Genomic DNA, 18,967 nt, shown 5'->3' on the forward strand with positions numbered 1-18,967 from the left:
TTGAGGTTACCCTCACCCCCCGCCCTCTCCCCCTCCCCCCTCTCCCCCTCCCCCCCTCCCCTAGTACCCCAGGTTCCCCCCCACCCCCCCCCCCCCCCCCGCCTCACCCACCTCCTCCCCCCCTACCCGCCCCCCCCCGACCACGCAAACCCACCCCCGCCCCCCCTCCCCCACCCCCCCTACATCCACCCCTATCCCTTCCAGCCCCCACCGGGCGGAACCGCTCACCTCTGACCCAGATCAGCCGAACACGCTTACGACAGCGGGCCTATCAAGAGATGCACCCAGATTCCCCACACGAGGGTACAGGACGCTTGGGTCATAGGGAAGGTCTGTTGTCAGGATTGCTCAATATACACTATGTTTACTGTCTAAGGTCGAAAGTACAAGCCTGTACCGCCCCCTATCCTCCCCCCGTCCTATATCCCTTCCCCAGCCACCCCCACCGATCCCCATAGCATCTTCCCGCCCCCCCCCCCTACTCTTCCCCCCCCTCTCTCCCCCCTACCCTTCCCCCCCCCCTCCCCCCTGCCCTTCCCCCCCTCCCCCCTACCCTTCCCCCCCCCTCCCCCCTACCCTTCCCCGCTATAGGACCTGCACCCTAGCCCCCCCCCCCAGTCCACCCGGACTGATCCACTCTACCTTGAACCTGACTGGTTAAGCATGCTCTCGAATGCGGACCCAACAGGCGTAGTTCCCGGGTTCACCACATGAGGCCGCTCAACGCTGGTGTTATAGCAAATGTGTAAGGTGAATACTGCTATATATGATTCATGTATACTGCTAAGGGTTCAATGTACCATCTATGTTATATTGTCACTGCTAAACGCCTACAGTAATGAACAGTAATGACTCAGTGTTTAAGCCTGTACCCCTCCCTACCCCCTATCCCCGCCCCCCCCCCTCCCCCTCCACCCACCCCACCCCGGCGTTCTTGAGCAGGAGCAGCTTCGCGACCGTCGGCTACCCGAGGAGAATGGAGATATGTCTCTTGATGTCCCACCTATGCTCCACCCCCCCCTGCTCCCTCCCTCTCACCATACCCTTCTCTTTCCCAAGACCTACACCCTCTTCCCCCTTCCCCCTTCACCCACCCCCACACCTACTGAACAGGGACCCCCCCCGTATACCCCCTCCCCCTCCCCCCTCCCTCCAGCTACTAAGCACCGCAGATAGATAACATTGCCAGACAACAGGTCCCACCAACCGAGAGCCCATAAGGAGATCTCATCCCCTCCCCCCCCTTCCCCCTCCCCCACACCCCCCTCTCTCCCCATGCTCCCCCTTCATCACCCCCTCCCTCCTTGTCCCCCCCTCTTCCCCCCCCGCCCTTTCGAGCAATCATTCCCACAGCGACCTTCAACGTCCCCAACCCCTCACCTCCCGACCCAGTTACCCCTCCCTCGCCCACGCCCGCCCACTTACGGCTAGGTGGAGCAAAAAGTCCTGCGGGCCTGACATCCCACCGAATGAGCCAACCCGGCGAGGCAGAGGCCGGTTGAAGCCACAGAATCTTCTGGGTCTCCACCCGACCCGCCTTCACTGGAGAGCGTTCTCGGACCCGCCCCCAAGGGTCTTATACCCACTAACCGGTTCTTTCTCTAAGACCGGTCACACACGTACAGATATACAGATATCGGCCCAATTACATGGTCAGATCATGCTCCCATCACCATGACCCTGTCCATCCCCTTCGGGAAAACTATTTCGTACTGCTGGAAATTAAACGATTCCTTACTGAACCACTCCGGGACAGTGCTGGAACTCAAAAAATCCCTTAGGGATTACTTCAGAATAAACACAGGCTCCGTAGCCTCTCCAGCAAGCCTGTGGGAAGCCCATAAGGCGACAATTCGAGGAAATCTTATCTCGATTGCCTCCCACCGGAAGAAAACCAAACTCAGATTATCTAAAGAGCTCACAGACAAAATAATCGATCTAGAGCAAAAGCATAAAAATAACCCCTCCCGGAGAATCTATAAACAGTTGACAACTGCTCGAAACGATCTAAGGATCATCCAATTAGAAGATGTAGAAAAAGCTCTTAGATGGACGGGTCAAAGGTATTACGATAAAGGGAACAAGGCCGATAGACTTCTTGCCAGCAAGTTACGAGGCATACAGAAAAGATCGCAAATCACGGCGATCAGGAATAACTCTGGTGAACTCCAATATAACGGAAAAAAAATAGCAGAGGAATTCACCAAATTCTACACTAAATTGTATAACCTAAGAACCCACTCTGCTAACTCTAAAGAGACGGATACGGCTTTAGCAGCCGGTTACCTATCCGAGTGCGACCTCCCTTCATTAACAGAAGAGGAGAATACCTACCTAAACGCGAAAATAACGATAGACGAATTGGAAATGGCCGTGAGAGCCTCAAAAAATTCTAAGGCGCCGGGCCCTGATGGCTTCACAAATGCATACTACAAAAAATTCTTTCCCATTCTATCCAAACATCTATTAAGCTTGTTCAACTCATTCCTTGAAGGGAGTCCTATCCCGTCCACAATGTCATCCGCAAATTTGGCAATAATACTTAAAGACGGGAAGGACCCCACCCAATGCGGAAGTTACAGACCAATTTCATTGTTGAACAACGACCTTAAACTATATAGTAAAATTTTGGCGAACAGACTTAATCCCATCCTCCCGAGATTAATACACAAGGACCAGGTCGGGTTTGTCCTGGGCCGTCAGGCCTCAGATAATACACGTAAAATAATTAACTTAGTAGATCATGCCCACCTTTCAGGCTCAAAGGCAATGTTACTAAGCCTTGACGCAGAGAAGGCATTCGACAGAATTGATTGGCTATTCCTAAACCAAACATTGATTAAATTCGGCTTCAGAGACTCGTTCCTAAAGGGCGTTCAAGCACTTTACCAGAACCCCTCAGCCTCGGTACGCCTCTCGGGCGGAGGATCTGAACGATTCCTAATCCAGAACGGTACCCGGCAGGGATGCCCCCTCTCTCCCCTTCTCTTCGCCCTTACGATTGAACCACTGGCGTCTAAAATAAGACAGAACCCGAATATCCAGGGAATCCCGATTGATAAAACACAATACAAAATTTCCCTATTCGCTGATGACATCATCCTTACTCTGACTAAACCTCTAACTTCCCTCCCCAACCTCCAGAGGGAACTGATGGAGTTTGGCAGAGTATCAGGATATAAGATAAACAGCGACAAATCAGAGGCCCTAAATCTTAGTCTCCCGGATCCCGAAGTCAATCTCCTCAAAACCAATTTTACCTACAGATGGTGCCCTTCACACATTAAATATCTGGGAGTTAATGTGTCAAGGCACTACCGGGATCTATACCGGGATAACTACCCGCGTTTATGGGACAAGATCAAAAAGGATCTAGATCAGTGGGAAGGTTACCAGATATCGTGGATCGGTCGAATGATTTCCATTAAGATGAATATACTCCCAAGAATGCTATATCTCTTTCAAACACTCCCGACCCACGTCCCAGGCGCTGATCTCAAAAATATGCAAAACAGAATATTTAACTTTATTTGGCAGGGCAAAAGACCCCGAGTCGCCAGATCGGTCCTGATGGCAGCAAGATCTAGAGGAGGTCTGGGGGTACCGGACTTACACAGATATTACCTAGCTGCACAGCTTAAGCAGGTGGTAATGTGGAATGCCGACCCGACCCGTTGTAGTTGGGTGGAGATAGAGACTCAATGTGCCAAAATGCCTTCTCTGCAAGCCTGCCTCTGGAGCCTGGACAGAGGGGAGGGATATACACACAACCTGAAACTTCAGGCCTCCCAATTCACATGGGATGTGTGGTTACGTTGCAAATACAAATATGGCCTTACTACTAAAAGCTCCCAATTGACCCCTATTTTTAACAATCCAAAGTTCCCCCCGGGATGTGGATCTAAACTGTTCGAACAATACCGCACGAGGGGTATAGAGGCGATTGCGGATTTTCTGAGCCTGGGGAGGCCTCTGAGTTTCCAAGAATTAAGGACCAAATATCAAATCAGACAATTGGACACATTCAAATATCTTCAAATTAGAAACTTTATTAGAACAACTTGCCCTCTCCCAGAATACCCCACTCTCACAACGTTCGAACACCTCTGCGAGACAAAGACCCACCAGAAAGGTCTCATCTCAGAGATATACGGGGCACTAGAACGCTCCTCGACCCCAAAAGAGCACGACTATATGCTCAAATGGGCAGCTGACCTGAACTTACATATAGACAGAGAGACTTGGGAAGAAATCTGGGAGACAGCCTCGGAGACCTCCCTATGTACTACAATAAAGGAAAACATTTATAAAATTATGTTCGGCTGGTATCTTACCCCAGCCCGATTAAACCAAATCTACCCTCTGGCTTCGGATCTATGTTGGAGAGGCTGTGGTCATAGAGGGGACATGGTCCACATCTGGTGGTCCTGTCCAGAAATTGTAAAGTACTGGGCCAAGGTCCAAATTTTAATAAAAGAGGTCACCGACCTGGAAGTGCCTATTGAACCACTGACCTACCTGCTGGCGGCACCACTGAAAGACATTGTCCGACCAGTCAGGAAATTGATATCCTTCATTTTTACTGCGGCTCGTTGCTGTATTGCGGCCTCCTGGAGGAAAACAACTACGCCGGCACTGGGAACAATTAGAAAAAGAGTCGACGAGGTGATGATCATGGAACGGCTCACCGCCATCGTTCGACAAAAACTGCCGGCCCACGAGGAAATCTGGGACCCATGGTCCTCCAAAACTAGGGCCAGACAGCCAATCCCTACGCCCCAAAGCCCGGACACCCCTCCATAGGCGATCAACCAATGCTCTATAGCTCACACCCCCAGACAGTCAGACGCCCTCCCCCCACCCCATTCCCCCCTCTCCTCTCCCCCCCCATCCCCCCACCCTCCCAGTCCCCCTCCCCCCTGCCTTCCCTCTCTGAAGGCTTCCCCCCCCTTTTCTACGGACAACGGCGGTTGTCCTTCTGCTCCCCCCCCCGAAAAAAAACTGTGGATTGGAAAATGTTAGGCGTTATAGTACAATACCAATGCATGTTTAACTGAATGCCTAATAAAATTGTTTTGAAAGTACAAAAAAAAAAAAAAAAAAAAAAAGAATACAAAGGCCAGATTAGACTTTGCCAAACAATATCTAAAAAAGCCGGCCCAGTTCTGGAACAGCATTCTTTGGACAGATGAAACTAAGATCAACCTGTACTAGAATGATGGGAAGAAAAAAGTATGGAGAAGGCTTGGAACGGCTTATGATCCAAAGCATACCACTTCATCTGTAAAACATGGTGGAGGCAGTGTAATGGCATGGACATGCATGGCTTGTGATGGCATGGACATGCATGGCTTCCAATGGCACTGGGTCACTAGTGTTTATTGATGATGTGACAGAAGACAGAAGCAGCCGGATTAATTCTGAAGTGTATAGGGATATATTGTCTGCTCAGATTCAGCCAAATTCAGCAAAGTTGATTGTACGGCGCTTCACTTTACAGATGGACAATGACCCAAAACATACTGTGAAAGCAACCCAGGAGTTTTTTTAAGGCAAAGAAGTGGAATATTCTGCAATGGCCTAGTCAATCACCTGATCTCAACCCGATCGAGCATGCATTTCACTTGCTGAAGACAAAACTTAAGGCAGAAAGACCCACTAACAAACAACAACTGAAGACAGCTGCAGTAAAGGCCTGGCAAAGCATCACAAAGGAGGAAACCCAGTGTTTGGTGATGTCCATGCGTTCCAGACTTCAAGCAGTCATTGCCTGCAAAGTATATGTGTACAAATATATTGTAAGAGATATGTGCAGAGGTATTTAATGGAGACCGATTAGGGTGAAATTAAATCCTGGCTTTATTGCGCCTGTTCCTTTAACAAGGCAAGACATACAAAAAGAAACAAAATAAAGGCTTACTCCACTTTGGAGAATAACTAAAACTTTATCCCAGCCCTATCTAACTGGGTGGGTAGCTAGGCTCATTACCACAACAAACAAAGGATTCTCGACAAAATATTAAAAAGGAACATTTTATTTATGACTGTGTTAATTTGTCCAATTACATCTGAGCCCCTGAAATAAGGGGACTGCGTATGAAAATGGTTGCAATTCCTAAACGTTTCATACGATATTTTTGTTCAACCCTTTGAATTAAAGCTGAAAGTCTGCACTTCTATTGCATCTCAGTTGTTTCATTTCAAATCCATTGTGGTGGCGTACAGAGCCAAAATTATGAAAATTGTATCAGTGTCCAATTATTTCTGGACCTAACTGTACACACACACACACACACACACACACACACACACACACACACACCAGTCCAACAAGAAAGTCTCTTATCTGTATCTGTTGTTGTTGCTATAGGGGAATGCCTCTCTGTTCTGGGTCAGCATCCTTGTGTGCTATGGCACTCTCTGTGTCCAGGTATAGAGGTCTTGTCCCCTTGTCTTGCTATAAGCATACAGTCCTTCTGTGTGCATCAAGGTATCATCTTTTCCTCAGGTCAGCCCAATTGTGGGCTAAGGAAATCTCTGGTCTGTCCTACTTCTCTTTATGTCAGCCCAAATGTGAGCTAAGGAATCTCTCTTCTGTTTCTCACATCACACTTTTCTAAGAATCATAATCAGCAAGGTGGAGTCTGATTGCCTTTGTGCAAATAACTAGCACACTGCTGGATTTAGAGGCAGTTTCTCTCAAACAGTGATAAGTCCCTGATATATAGATATACACACACACACACAAACACAAACAAACACACACAGATGAGAACAAATAGACAGTACATACAAACACTCCACAGGAGAACAGAGACACATACAAATATACACATATGACAGACAGATCTACACCAAAGAACACACACACACACACATTATATTTATTATATATATTATGATACCATCACAGTCCTCTAGGGGCTGGAACAGTGCAGTAAGTGTGCTTTCCAATCCACAGTGAGTTAATTCCTCAAAGAGAAGTCAGCAGCAGCTGCTAACTAATGGAGTTAATCAGCCTGGTCTGAGTGAACAAGGAAGTGGTTTAAAAGACAGACTGAAAGCTGCTATGCTGAGAGACTGTTTTCCCCAGAGAAGGAGGGGAGATAGAAGTGCTCCCCAGCTGCGGAAGCTGGAATAGAGGACCTACAGAGGAGCTTCTCTGGGCTCAACGTGGGGCTGAGTTTCTCTAAGAAGGACGACAAGGCCGTGCTGAAGCAGGGACGTCTGCTCCAAAATGACTAAGATAAGCAAAACCCTTATTATTGTGTGCAGAGACTGTGTAGATTGTTGCATATACCAGGGCATGTTTTGGCTCGGGAACCAGCTTAGCTGGCCATGCAGTTAGTGAGGGCAAAAGCTATGGCGTAGTTAGCTTTCCCTAAAGGGAATAGGTGTTATTTTTATGTGTTGTTTTGATTTAAAGGGACGGTGGGCCTGTTAGCATATGATTTAATTCCCTTAAATAAACCCCACGTAAGAGAAGTACGATGTTTTCTGCCTTTATCTGGGATTTAAAGATGCTACAGCGTTGTGTGGGCATCACTATATATGTGTGTGTGTGTATGTCTGTTCTGTATGTAGCTGTTCTCTTGTGTGTGTTGTTGCACCTCCCCTGTGTGTATGTGTGTCATTCCTGTGTGTATATTTTATTTTGTGTTACCCCCCCCCCCCCCACTCTGTGAATACTATGTGCACATAAGTGGTTAAGGGCCCTAAAGGGTTAACTGCATGGGTTGTTGCAAGGTACCACACCCTTTTCCCATACTGTGTTGCAAAGTAACTCAGCAGAGCTATGCCCACCTTCCAGAAAGGGTTCAACTTGTCACTAGGTTTAAGATATGAAGTATACTTCAAGCCACGCCCACCTTCCAGAAGGTTTGTTTTCTGCCACCTGGGTTAAAATGACTAAGCCATATCCAAACCTCAGCCCCTGTATCCAGTGGGATGTGACCGCAGAGAACGGTATATAAGGGCTGGAGAAGATTCTAGGCCCTTCGGTTCCTGGAGGAGAGGAGTCTCACTGTATATAGCGTCTGTCCTTAAGAGTGTAACTATATGTTTGTGAGTATGGTCACCTTTATTTTTTTGCAGTTCTTGAAAAGTGTCCCTTACTTAAACAGGGCCACTTATAATGGTGGGTCAGGAACATCCTACCCTGCCTAAAGAGGATGTGCGTGACACCCATGGCATGGGATTCTTCGAGAAGGGCCCTTAGAGGGTCACACAGGGGACTTCCCTAGACACAAGCCCCAATAACAAGCCAATGGAGGGACTAGGAGGTATCTGCACAGGACGACAGGATTTGGTGTCCGTGATAGAAGGTGCACCCATGCATAGAGAGCTGCAAGCAAACCTCATATCCACATGCAAGGGATTGCCGTCTATTCACCCAAAATGTATGAAAAAGATGACAAACCATGTGCCTCCCTGGAGTGCTGCCTGAGCCCCAGGGAAGAAGTATGAAAGCCTACAATAATAAATAAAGAACGGTTTGTCTAAATAAAGTTCTTGGCGCCCATCATTCCATCAACATTTACAACACCAACCTGCACGGATATTAGCATCCTGAGAAAGGTAACCTAACCACACTGAGCTTTATGCCTAAATAACACTAAATCGACGTAACAATCCTTTGGACCTGGCAAGGAGGGGTTACATCTGTATGTAGCCCCCTGTAAGCAGAACGGGCTACTTATCCTTCTACTACTGGAGTAAGCCCTGGTAAGGGCAGGCGCCAGTAGTGACCATGGGTTTTTCCCCCTCAACAAGCCCCGCCTCTGTGGTAGAGGCAGGACCCTGGCTCTGTGCAGGCCTAGACAGAGGGGAGATCCTGCTGACCTCATAGGGGGCAGGGCTGTGTCTATTTAGTGGGCTGTGCTGTATGTGTGTGAGTTCAGTCTGTTCTGTCTTGTCAGTCTTGTGGAGTTCTGAGTGAGTTCTGGAAGAGAGAGTTCTGAGTGCAGCTCTGGAAGAGTGCAGTGCTGAGAGCTGAGAGTTTGGAGTATCTGGAGAGCAGTGTGTCTGCTCTGTACCCAGAGAGAGGAGAGATGACCCTGTGACAGCTGAGCGTTCAGCTGGTCAGACTGGGAGCATCAGATGGGAGCTGAGGAGTGCGTGTGGTCTGAAGTGAAGTAGGACCCAGGACAATAAGGACAGAGCTATAGAGGTGGACCAATGCCCCTCACCCTGCTCAGGGGGTGAGGGGGAAGAGATCTAGCCTTACCCACAGGGCCTACCCTTGTGGAGGTGGAGGCAGGAGTATTGAGGCCCCATCCAGACCATCCTGTCTGGAGACATTGCTGGAGGGAAGGAGAGGAGGAGTACCCCAGTACACGGGGAAGTCTGCTGCTATTGACGAACTGTGTGTGTACACCAAAGAGACAATAAAGAGACTGTGCTATTTTACCAAAGAGACTGTGTGTGTTCTGGAGCATTCACCCAGGGACCAGGGTGCTTTCTCTATAAGGGTCCTACCCCACATCCCTGGGAAGTTATAGAGAATGGAGGCGCTGCACCGTTGCTAAGAATATGGAGGCATATACCCCAGAAGCCTGGCCCTGTTGTCCCCAATACCAACGCGGGAGACTCAGGCCCTCTCCTCATAAGTTACATTGTCCATCTCCTTTATTAATTTGGTGGCTCTTCTCTGCACTCTCTCTAGTTCCATAATGTCTTTTCTTAGGATTGGTGCCCAAAATTGTACTCCGTATTCAAGGTGTGGTCTTACTAATGCTTTGTAAAGGGGCATTGTAACAGGGTCTTATCCCTATTAACAGGCTTGCCTCTAATCCAGCAGTGTGCTGGTTAAATTGCACAGCAGCAATCAGCTAGTCTTCACCTGGCTGATTTGAATTATAGAAAAACCCTGTTCCCAGACACAGGAAGAGGATTCCTTAGTCCACAACTGGGCTGACCTGGGAAACAAACAGAGATTCTACCTGAGCTCACACATGAGCGGAACCGGGAAACAGAGAAGTTCCTGAGTCTCACAGGTGAGACTGATCGAGCGAACACAGATGTCTTGAGCCTGCCAAAAGAGACTGCACGCTGCCAGCAAGACAGAGGGGAAAAGACTTCTAAAGCGCTATGTATATTAATGGCGCTATATAAATAAAGACATACAATACAATACAAAACCTGGATCCGGAGAAAAGGCAGCAACCCAGCTAACAGATAAGACTTTTCTTATAAGACTGATTATCTATGTCTATCTATCTATATATATATATAGATAGATAGACATAGATAATCAGTCTTATAAGAAAAGTCATATCTGTTAGCTGGGTTGCTGCCTTTTCTCCGGATCCAGGTTTTGTATTGTATTGTATGTCTTTATTTATATAGCGCCATTAATATACATAGCGCTTTAGAAGTCTTTTCCCCTCTGTCTTGCTGGCAGCGTGCAGTCTCTTTTGGCAGGCTCAAGACATCTGTGTTCGCTCGAACAGTATATATATATAAATGTCTCTATGATTTGGGCTGGTGAATCGCTGGGCTAACCACGCAGTTAAAGAGAACTGGATTACAAGTGTATATATACTCCTGAGTGGAGCGGATTTTGTTTGCTGATTTACATGTTTGCTGTGTTTAAAGCGACAGGCGCAATAAAGCCTTATTTTAATTTCACCTTAAAACAGTCTCCATTGCGTACCTCTGCACATGTCCTCTTACATATGGTGTCAGAAGTTGGGATGAGAGGTGGCCCTTGAAGTTAAAAGGGGCCCCGGAGATTGCCTGTGAAATTTTTTTGTGCTTTTTGCCTGCATACAGTCTTACAAGCAGCCTGAGCAACAAAAACAAAGATTCACCTGCGGCAGAGATCAGAATTAAAGGGCTACACTCCACTGAACAAAGCCACAAAACCACAGATGGACTCTTTTCCCCGATCCCAAGAGGAGAGAGAGAGACGGGGCTGAAGCAGGTAAACCTTACTTGCCTTTCACAATAATGTGTAATATGGTTGTTGAAAAAGGGGCTTTGCCTTTCAGCCATAGTCAGGGTTCAAGAAGTGAGTCAGCACTCCAGAGGAGCTAGGCTTTGTTTATTATTTTCCTAAAAAAACAAAAAAATTTTGCTGAAGCAGGGGAATTTTCAGCAAGCAAGTGCTGAGTGTAAAATTGTCCCATCGGATAAAAAAAGGATTGCTGAACTGTGTAAAGGGTAACCCAAAGCCAATTGCTGAGTGTTAAGTCGCCCTGCCAAGAGTAAAAGAAAGTGAAAAAAAAAAAAATCTGCAAGTAACGTCTGTGTGTGTATCTTGGGAGTACAACATGCACCCAAAGTGTGAAGAGTGAATCCCATAATACCCAAAAATGAGACTGAAGATTACTGAACTCAAGCAGAAAACCAAATTCTTTTGCTGAAGCGGAGGGATTGCACATAGCAAGAAAATGGTGTAAAGCAAATGCCTTTGGTCAAGCAAGGAAATGGGCAGCTACACTAGCAAGCATTGTGTGAAAGAAATAGTGCCAAGTCGGTCAAGGTGAAGAGTACACCTAAAGAAAAGAAAAAAAGAAAAAAAAACCCTGGGAATTTAAAATAGCCGCCCAGCTGAAGTCAAATACAGACTCTGCAAGAATGGGGAAGAAAATATGTTCCTGGTGTAAAGAGCCCAGCCACATGGAGCAGTGTCCCTTCAGGCCTTATTCAGATGATGAGGATGGCCTCTACGTGGCCCCAGAAAAAGGGCAGCAGCCAGAGGACTATGTTTTCCAACAAGCCAAGGAACTGCAGCAGCCATCAATACGCTGTGGACCCAAGGAATGTACAGAAGTTTTACTTAGCAACCGCACATCCAGTATCACTAATGAGAAAGAATGCGTGCCCAGTACTGCTGATGTTGTAAAACATACCAAAGTAAAGAAGAAGGAAAAGTCTACAGAGACGCCTGTGAGAGCTATGAACTCTACAAGCAAAGTCTACCCACCTGTAGGACTACCAAAATGTTGGGTTCTAGCAAATACAGTGGCAACAGCTGCAATAGCGCCTCCATAGGTCAGGAAGGAAAATACACGTGATAGCCCCAAAATGGAGGACAAGATGCGGCGTTCCTGTAATGAACCCTACCCCACGGAAGAGTGGCCCTTCCAGTCCGATGAGGAGGAAGACATCTCTTATGGGGAACCCAAACTGAGTCACACCCACAAAATACCCCAAGAATGGTGGGGATGCCTGAACTCGGTACGAACCGAAAAGACCGCTCTCTATGATGACGAATATGATCGGCAGGAGAAAGAGCAGGAGCAGCAGATCACCGAATATTTCTGTCAGCTAACGCAACTGCAAGAGAAGTCTGGAACATACAGTGATGCTGCTAAAGTTTCAAATAAAGACGGAGACCCCAGTATTCCTGATGGGACGGAGTCATCCAAAACAAAAAGGTGAAAAAAGAAAAGCGGTTCTTCACTTACAGTGGAAGTAACAGACACGTGGAGGAAAAGGGGGACCGAGATGCCCTGCAGCCTAGAGAAAATGGAGGATTCGTCATGCGGATGACAGAATATCCAGAGGGCTCAAGGCAGAAGTCGTATAACCCAAAGAAGTGTCTGTCCAGTGCCAACAGTGAGGAACCCTCAACCAACTATCCCAGGGAAGCGGAGCCGGAACCAGTGAGTGACGATCCCTTGACCAGCCCTGAAGATGCCCTGAAAAATGCCGGGCATAACTGTGACCTGCTCCATGAACAATTAAAAATGGAGAGAGAAAATAATGCTGAGCTACAGAAGACTGTGCTCGCAATTTACTCGGCGGCCAAGACTGAGCTAGCCACTGCAAACACTACTAAAGCCACCATGGTGGAAAAGCAGAGCCAATCCGATAAAATTATGGCTATGCTGAAGCGGAAGTATGAGGAGGCACTGAAGGAGTCTTTCAGCAAGAGGTTCACGGTCTTCGCCTAGAACTGAATGCCTCACAACAAGAGGTCAACAGTGTCTGGACAGAGGTGGACGTATCCCAGAAGGAGGTTCATACCCTCCGCACAGCACTGGATGCCTCACACCACGAGATCGGCAGCTTCCGCACAAAACTGGACGTCTCCAAAAAGGAACTTCACAGTCTCGCTGAGGAGATGGACAATTAAAAAAAACTATTGCCAATCTTAATATAGATCTCAAAGTCTCTCAGAAGGACCTTCAGACCCTCAACCTAGAGACGGAAGTCTCACGCCAGGAGACAGTCAGTCTCCAAGCAGAGGCGCAAAAATGGAAGGTGGACTACAAGGAGGCCCTGAATATTACAGAGACTGAAAAAAGAGAACATTTAAGACTAAAAAAAGAAAATTCTAAGTTGCCAGACCACGTCAATGGAAAGAATGAAAAGCTCCACGAGTTGGAAAAAATAAAGAAACTTCTGGAAGGTGAAAAGGTTGAAGCAGAGCACCGACTGCAGAACCAACTGCAAGGTCTGCATACACAACTCCAGAATGCCGAGGAGAAGCAGCGAACTCTGCAGGAAGAAAATCTGCAGGCTGATAAAGAGGTACAAGTGCGGCTGGAACGTCTGAATACCCAGTGCGTCCCCACAGAGCACTATGAGGAGCTAAAAGCCACACTTCATGTCACCAGAGCATCATTGGAGGCGGAGCTTCGATACCAGGTGACTCTGTATGAGAGGGAGCAGAAGAAGGCCCAGAAACTGGAGCAAGAGCTGGAGAGACAGAGAGTCTTTTCCATCCCCTTGAGTCAGTTCACCAAGGAGAAAACGGACGCAGTGGCAACCTTGAAGACAAAAATTACAGAGCTCCAGAATATGAAGGAGACACTGATACAAACTCAGAGAAAGCAAAGTGCACAACTAAATTCCCTGAGAGGAGAATTGCAAGATGCCCTCAAAAAACAGGGATCTCTCATGGATGAGATTACAGTACTATGAGGACAAGTATTGACCCTTGTCACGAACGACCCCCTGCTAGCACGCGACCTGCCTACAGGACAAGGGTTAATACCGACGCTCGCAAGCGCACCCACTCTTCACTTCTGCAAAGGTCCGTCAAATGACAATATCCCCTCTTACAGGATCAAGGATCTATACACAGCCCGCAAGCTGCCCCGCTCTTCACCCACTCAGGGGTCCCTCAAATGAGTTGTATCTCTCCTCAAGCCGTCCCAATATACCACCGCCACGAACAGCACACAAGTGAGCACATGACTTTAGATATGCAACCAGGGTTATTACACAAGGCTACTCTAACAACCCCCTTTCTCCTCTGCAAGGAACCAGCGAGTTAGTCTTAACTCCTACTCAATTGCATATCATATCTATCCACTGCCACCACCTGAGGTTATGCAGATATGATAACAGATCTTAGACTAAAATATCCGCCAGGGCCTCAAGTCCCTGTTTATTATAGGAAAAACTATGCACTTTAACACAAAATCAGTTGTAGTAACATGTGCCCAAATTCGTAAGTTATTCTCTCCAGAGCGTGCATTAGTTCGTTCAGAGCCCAAAGCATTACTTATTAAATGTTTTAATTTAATATATATATATATATATACATACATATATATATATATATATATATATATATATATATATATATATATAAGCATACAGTGCTTAGATTACAGAAAAGTTATTACAAAATAAACATACAGTTATTACAATATAAGGCAGAACAGCTTCTTAAAATAAAATGATAAACATAAAAGAAAATCTATACTTTACCACATGACATAGATTTCCCCCCAGAGTGGTCGCTGGTAAGAAACATTGAAATATCCCGTATCCGGTCTCAAAATACTCCTCTGTAGATATCTACCCCCCAACACGCATGCTCAGCCTTAAATACAGTTATTTCCCATTGAACACAACCTAAACCCAGCCCCAATAGTAAATCAGTCGTCCCCAGAGTAAAACTCCTCCCACCCCAGGACGTTTAAAAACTGCTTTTCCTATCTAATTGTACTCATAACTTCAGTTCTGTAATACTTACTGGCACGCAAGCCATATTAATACATTCCGGCACGCATGACGCTCCCAATGAGACTAAATATTACTGTGTAATACTAAAATTAAGAGATATTTATATCTGTCTCTTAGTACCTGCTAGACGTCATGTGTCTGTAATCATTATTTGCGACTCGGTTCCACGGATACACACGTAACTTTTAGCATGTTCAGCCGAGGACATCTCATGATATTCTTATATTTAATAAGGTTACTCCTTCTGTAGTCACACCCCTGGCCCCCATAAAACCCCTTGTCAAGAAATGCTTTGAAGCTGGGCCTCCTGTGTAGAGAACATTTGTCACAGGTGCTATATTTCACACCCAATGCTCCAGACATGGGCCTAGCTGTCTCTACCAGCAATATACACTTGGCCTGCAAATTCGGTGTTAACATACACCAAACCCCCTCTGTACTTTTCACACCCAACTTCTTTTGAAGTCCAGAGATTTCTGAAAAGACACCACACATTTGTATTTTCCTAAAACTGTAGCTCACTAACCCCTTAAGCCCCAGAGGGATTAACAATACCCAATATCTCATGACATTATCATGACAACCCTGACCAAGCGTCAGTATCCACAGCCACAAAAACCCAAAGAAAAAAGGGTACAGTGAGAGCTGGGAACATCGCTCACCTAATAAACAAGGTTGCAAAGTCTAAACCACTTAGCCAAGCACTAGCCAAACCTTCAGCCACCCAACAGGCAACAAAAAAAGGTATACGTGCAGAATCAAAACCAGAAGAATCCTTAGCTGATGAAGCTGAAAAGATAGGACATTCTCTGGAAGTGGATGTGGAATTGCAACTCAATCCCAAAGAGGCTCAACTGGCAACTCCATTGAGTGGAATAAGTGCAGAAAGACAGCTTCAAGAGCAGAAAACTCAAAGGGCTACTCTCAAACGCTCTGCAACTGTCGCCATACAGTCTGCCTACAATAAGAGGAACGCCCGATGCAAGGGAAATCTCATGACCACACACTCAGTAAAAATACTTTACTTGGAAAAAGTCCTCCTCGAGCGACTTGAGTGCTTATCTCAAGCACCTTCGGGAGGAGACAAAAATAAACTGGAGAAAGGGCTCCAATCCCAGCGGGACTGAGGGTTCTCTTCCCCCATCCACTCTCATTTAAGTTACAGAGATATCTCGAATGAGAATGGAAGGATGTGCTTCAGCCATGGTAAGCCCGAGCTTCCCACAAACAGGGGAGGTATGTAACAGGGTCTTATCCCTATTAACAGGCTTGCCTCTAATCCAGCAGTGTGCAGGTTAAATTGCACAGCAGCAATCACCTAGTCTTCACCTGGCTGATTTGAACTATAGAAAAACCCTGTTCCCAGACACAGGAAGAGGATTCCTTAGTCAACACCTGGGCTGACCTGGGAAACAAACAGAGATTCTTCCTGAGCTCACACATGAGCTGAACCGGGAAACAGACAGCGGAGAAGTTCCTGAGTCTCACAGGTGAGACTGACCGAGGGAACACAGATGTCTTGAGCCTGCCAAAAGAGACTGCACGCTGCCAGCAAGACATAGGGGAAAATACTTCTAAAACCTGGATGCTGATATATCCGGAGAAAAGGCAGCAACCCAGCTAACAGATAAGACTTTTCTTATAAGATTGATTATCTATGTCTATCTATATATACCTATATAAATGTCTCTATAATTTGGGCTGGTGAATCGCTGGGCTAACCACGCAGTTAAAGAGAACTGGATTACAAGTGTATATATACTCCAGAGTGGAGCGGATTTTGTTTAACAGTCCATTGCGTACCTCTGCACATGTCCTCTTACAGGCATAATTATGTTTACTTCCCTTCCATCCATTGCCCGTTTGATGCAAGATAAGATTTTGTTTGCCTTTGCAGCTGCTGCATGACATTGGGCACTATTGCTAAGCCTGCTGTCTACAAGCACTCCTAAATCCTTCTCCATCAAGGATTCCCCCAATATATCGCCATTTAATTTGTAAGTCGCCTTTTTATTCTTGCATCCCAAATGCATAACCTTACATTTATCTGTATTAAACCTCATCTGCCATTTACCTGCCCACGTTTCCAGTCTCTCCAAGTCCTCCTGAAGAGAAATTACATCCTGCTCTGATTCTATTACCTTACACAATTGTGTTGCAATGTTTAGCGATCTGTCCTGTGTGTCCTGTTCATACTATTGTAAAAGCGTCGGCAAATGAGCATTATAAATAGGGGGCATCGAGAGAAAAAAGGTTGAGAACCTCTAATCTAAAATATACCTTTCTGAGTGACAGAGATGAGCCTCTGTTTGCCCGGCTCTGTAACTTGTTTCTTGTTCCTGAGATAAATCTCACAATAAAAACACAAAGTGTAACTTGAGCTCCTGTTTGCTGGATCCAAACATGACTGACATCTCTATTAGAATAACAGAAAACCTCCTCTTACCCAGTGAGCTGAGGTTCTGGTCATTCTCCATCATCACGTCCAGGTAACACTCCTTGTGTCCTTCTAAATAATCCCACTCCTCCATGGAGAAATACACAGCAACATCATCACACTTTATAGGTATCTGAAACACAGAGAATCCCCGACTCAGTATCCAGACATAATAATTGGTCCTGTAAGAATCTTTTCCTTATGGAAAGCCAGGTGAGCAGAGAGGAGAATACAGATACATAGAACAAAGTTTGCTCAGGAAAAGGCTGAATGAAGACAGAAAGGTGGCAATAACTAACGCTGCCCAGCAGCCCTCACCTCTCCATTCAGCAGGTGAATGATGATGTCGACGTGTTCCAGGATCTTCTCAGACATCAGCTTCTTGTCATTGTTTCTCTCATGTATCAAGGAGTTACTTGGATTCTCCATGATGGGTCTCTGGGTCCTGCAGAATATTTCTGGCACACAGGAACTGCTGCTCTCTGTGACATGATCACCGTGCTTCTTCACAACAATGTAATCCTACATATGGAGAGAGACAGTGTCACGTATGGCACACCTTTGAGCACGTGATCTGCATATGGGGCAAGGGCTAATACACAGTTCGCAAGCTGTCCTATTTCCACCTTTGCAAAGGTCCCTTAAATGAACAATATCTCCCCTCCAAACGTCCATAATAATAATAGCATGTTCTTGTATAGCGCTACTAGTTTTACATAGCGTTTTACAGAGACATTTTGCACGCACAGGTCCCTGCACTGTGGAGCTTACAATCTATGTTTTTGGTGCCTGAGGCACAGGAAAATAAAGTGACTTGCCCAGCCCATGGTCACAAGGAGTAGACACCAGGAATTGAACCAGGTTCCCCTGCTTCAAACTCAGTGGCTTTATTCACTGAGCCACTCCTCCCTACTGCCACGAACAGAACAAAAGTGAGCCTATGACTTAGAAAGGCAAAATGGGTTAATACACATGGCTACTGTAGCCAACTCACCTTTCAACTCTACAAGGCACTTTCAATGAGTTAATATTTACCCCTTACTCAATTGCAATCATATCTATACGCTTCCACCACCCAAGAAATGCAAAAATATTCAATCCATATATCGGCTAGGGTCTCAGACCCATTTATAATAGAAGAACTATGTACTTCACACACAAGAATCTGTTGTAGCAATATGTGTCCGAAAATGTAAAAACTCTTCAGAGCATGCAACAGTTCATTTAGAGTCCCAAAGCATGCATGCATGCATGCATGCATGCATGTATGTATATATATATATATATATATATATATATATATATATATATATATATATATATATATATATATATATATATATATATATACTGAGTTAAGTTATGGTGAGTAAAAAAAGTGACAAAAACCCTCCACAGCAAAGCAAATATGCAAATGTAAATACAACTGTATGCTCATCTGCATGTCTTAGGCAGGTCTGCAACCTCGCCTTTCACCATAATCACCCAGCACACAGCACTTCCACTGCAGCAAGGGATTCTGGGTGATTATGGTGAAAGGCGGGGTTGCAGACCTGCCTAAGACATGCAGATGAGCATACAGTTGTATTTACATTTGCATAT

The 18,967-nt window shown here is 46.1% G+C and overlaps 1 protein-coding gene across 1 annotated transcript in view; it reads right to left on the reverse strand.

The window, feature by feature from the left end:
• LOC142464645 (uncharacterized) overlaps nt 1-18,967 on the reverse strand; it is a 755,558-nt gene that overhangs the window by 723,734 nt on the left and 12,857 nt on the right. Inside the window, 2 exon segments of the mRNA XM_075568010.1 lie at nt 17,375-17,498; nt 17,684-17,887. Coding sequence (XP_075424125.1) covers nt 17,375-17,498; nt 17,684-17,887 — 328 coding nt within the window.

This window comes from Ascaphus truei, chromosome 13 (genome assembly GCF_040206685.1).
Source record: "Ascaphus truei isolate aAscTru1 chromosome 13, aAscTru1.hap1, whole genome shotgun sequence".
Lineage (NCBI taxonomy): Eukaryota > Metazoa > Chordata > Amphibia > Anura > Ascaphidae > Ascaphus > Ascaphus truei.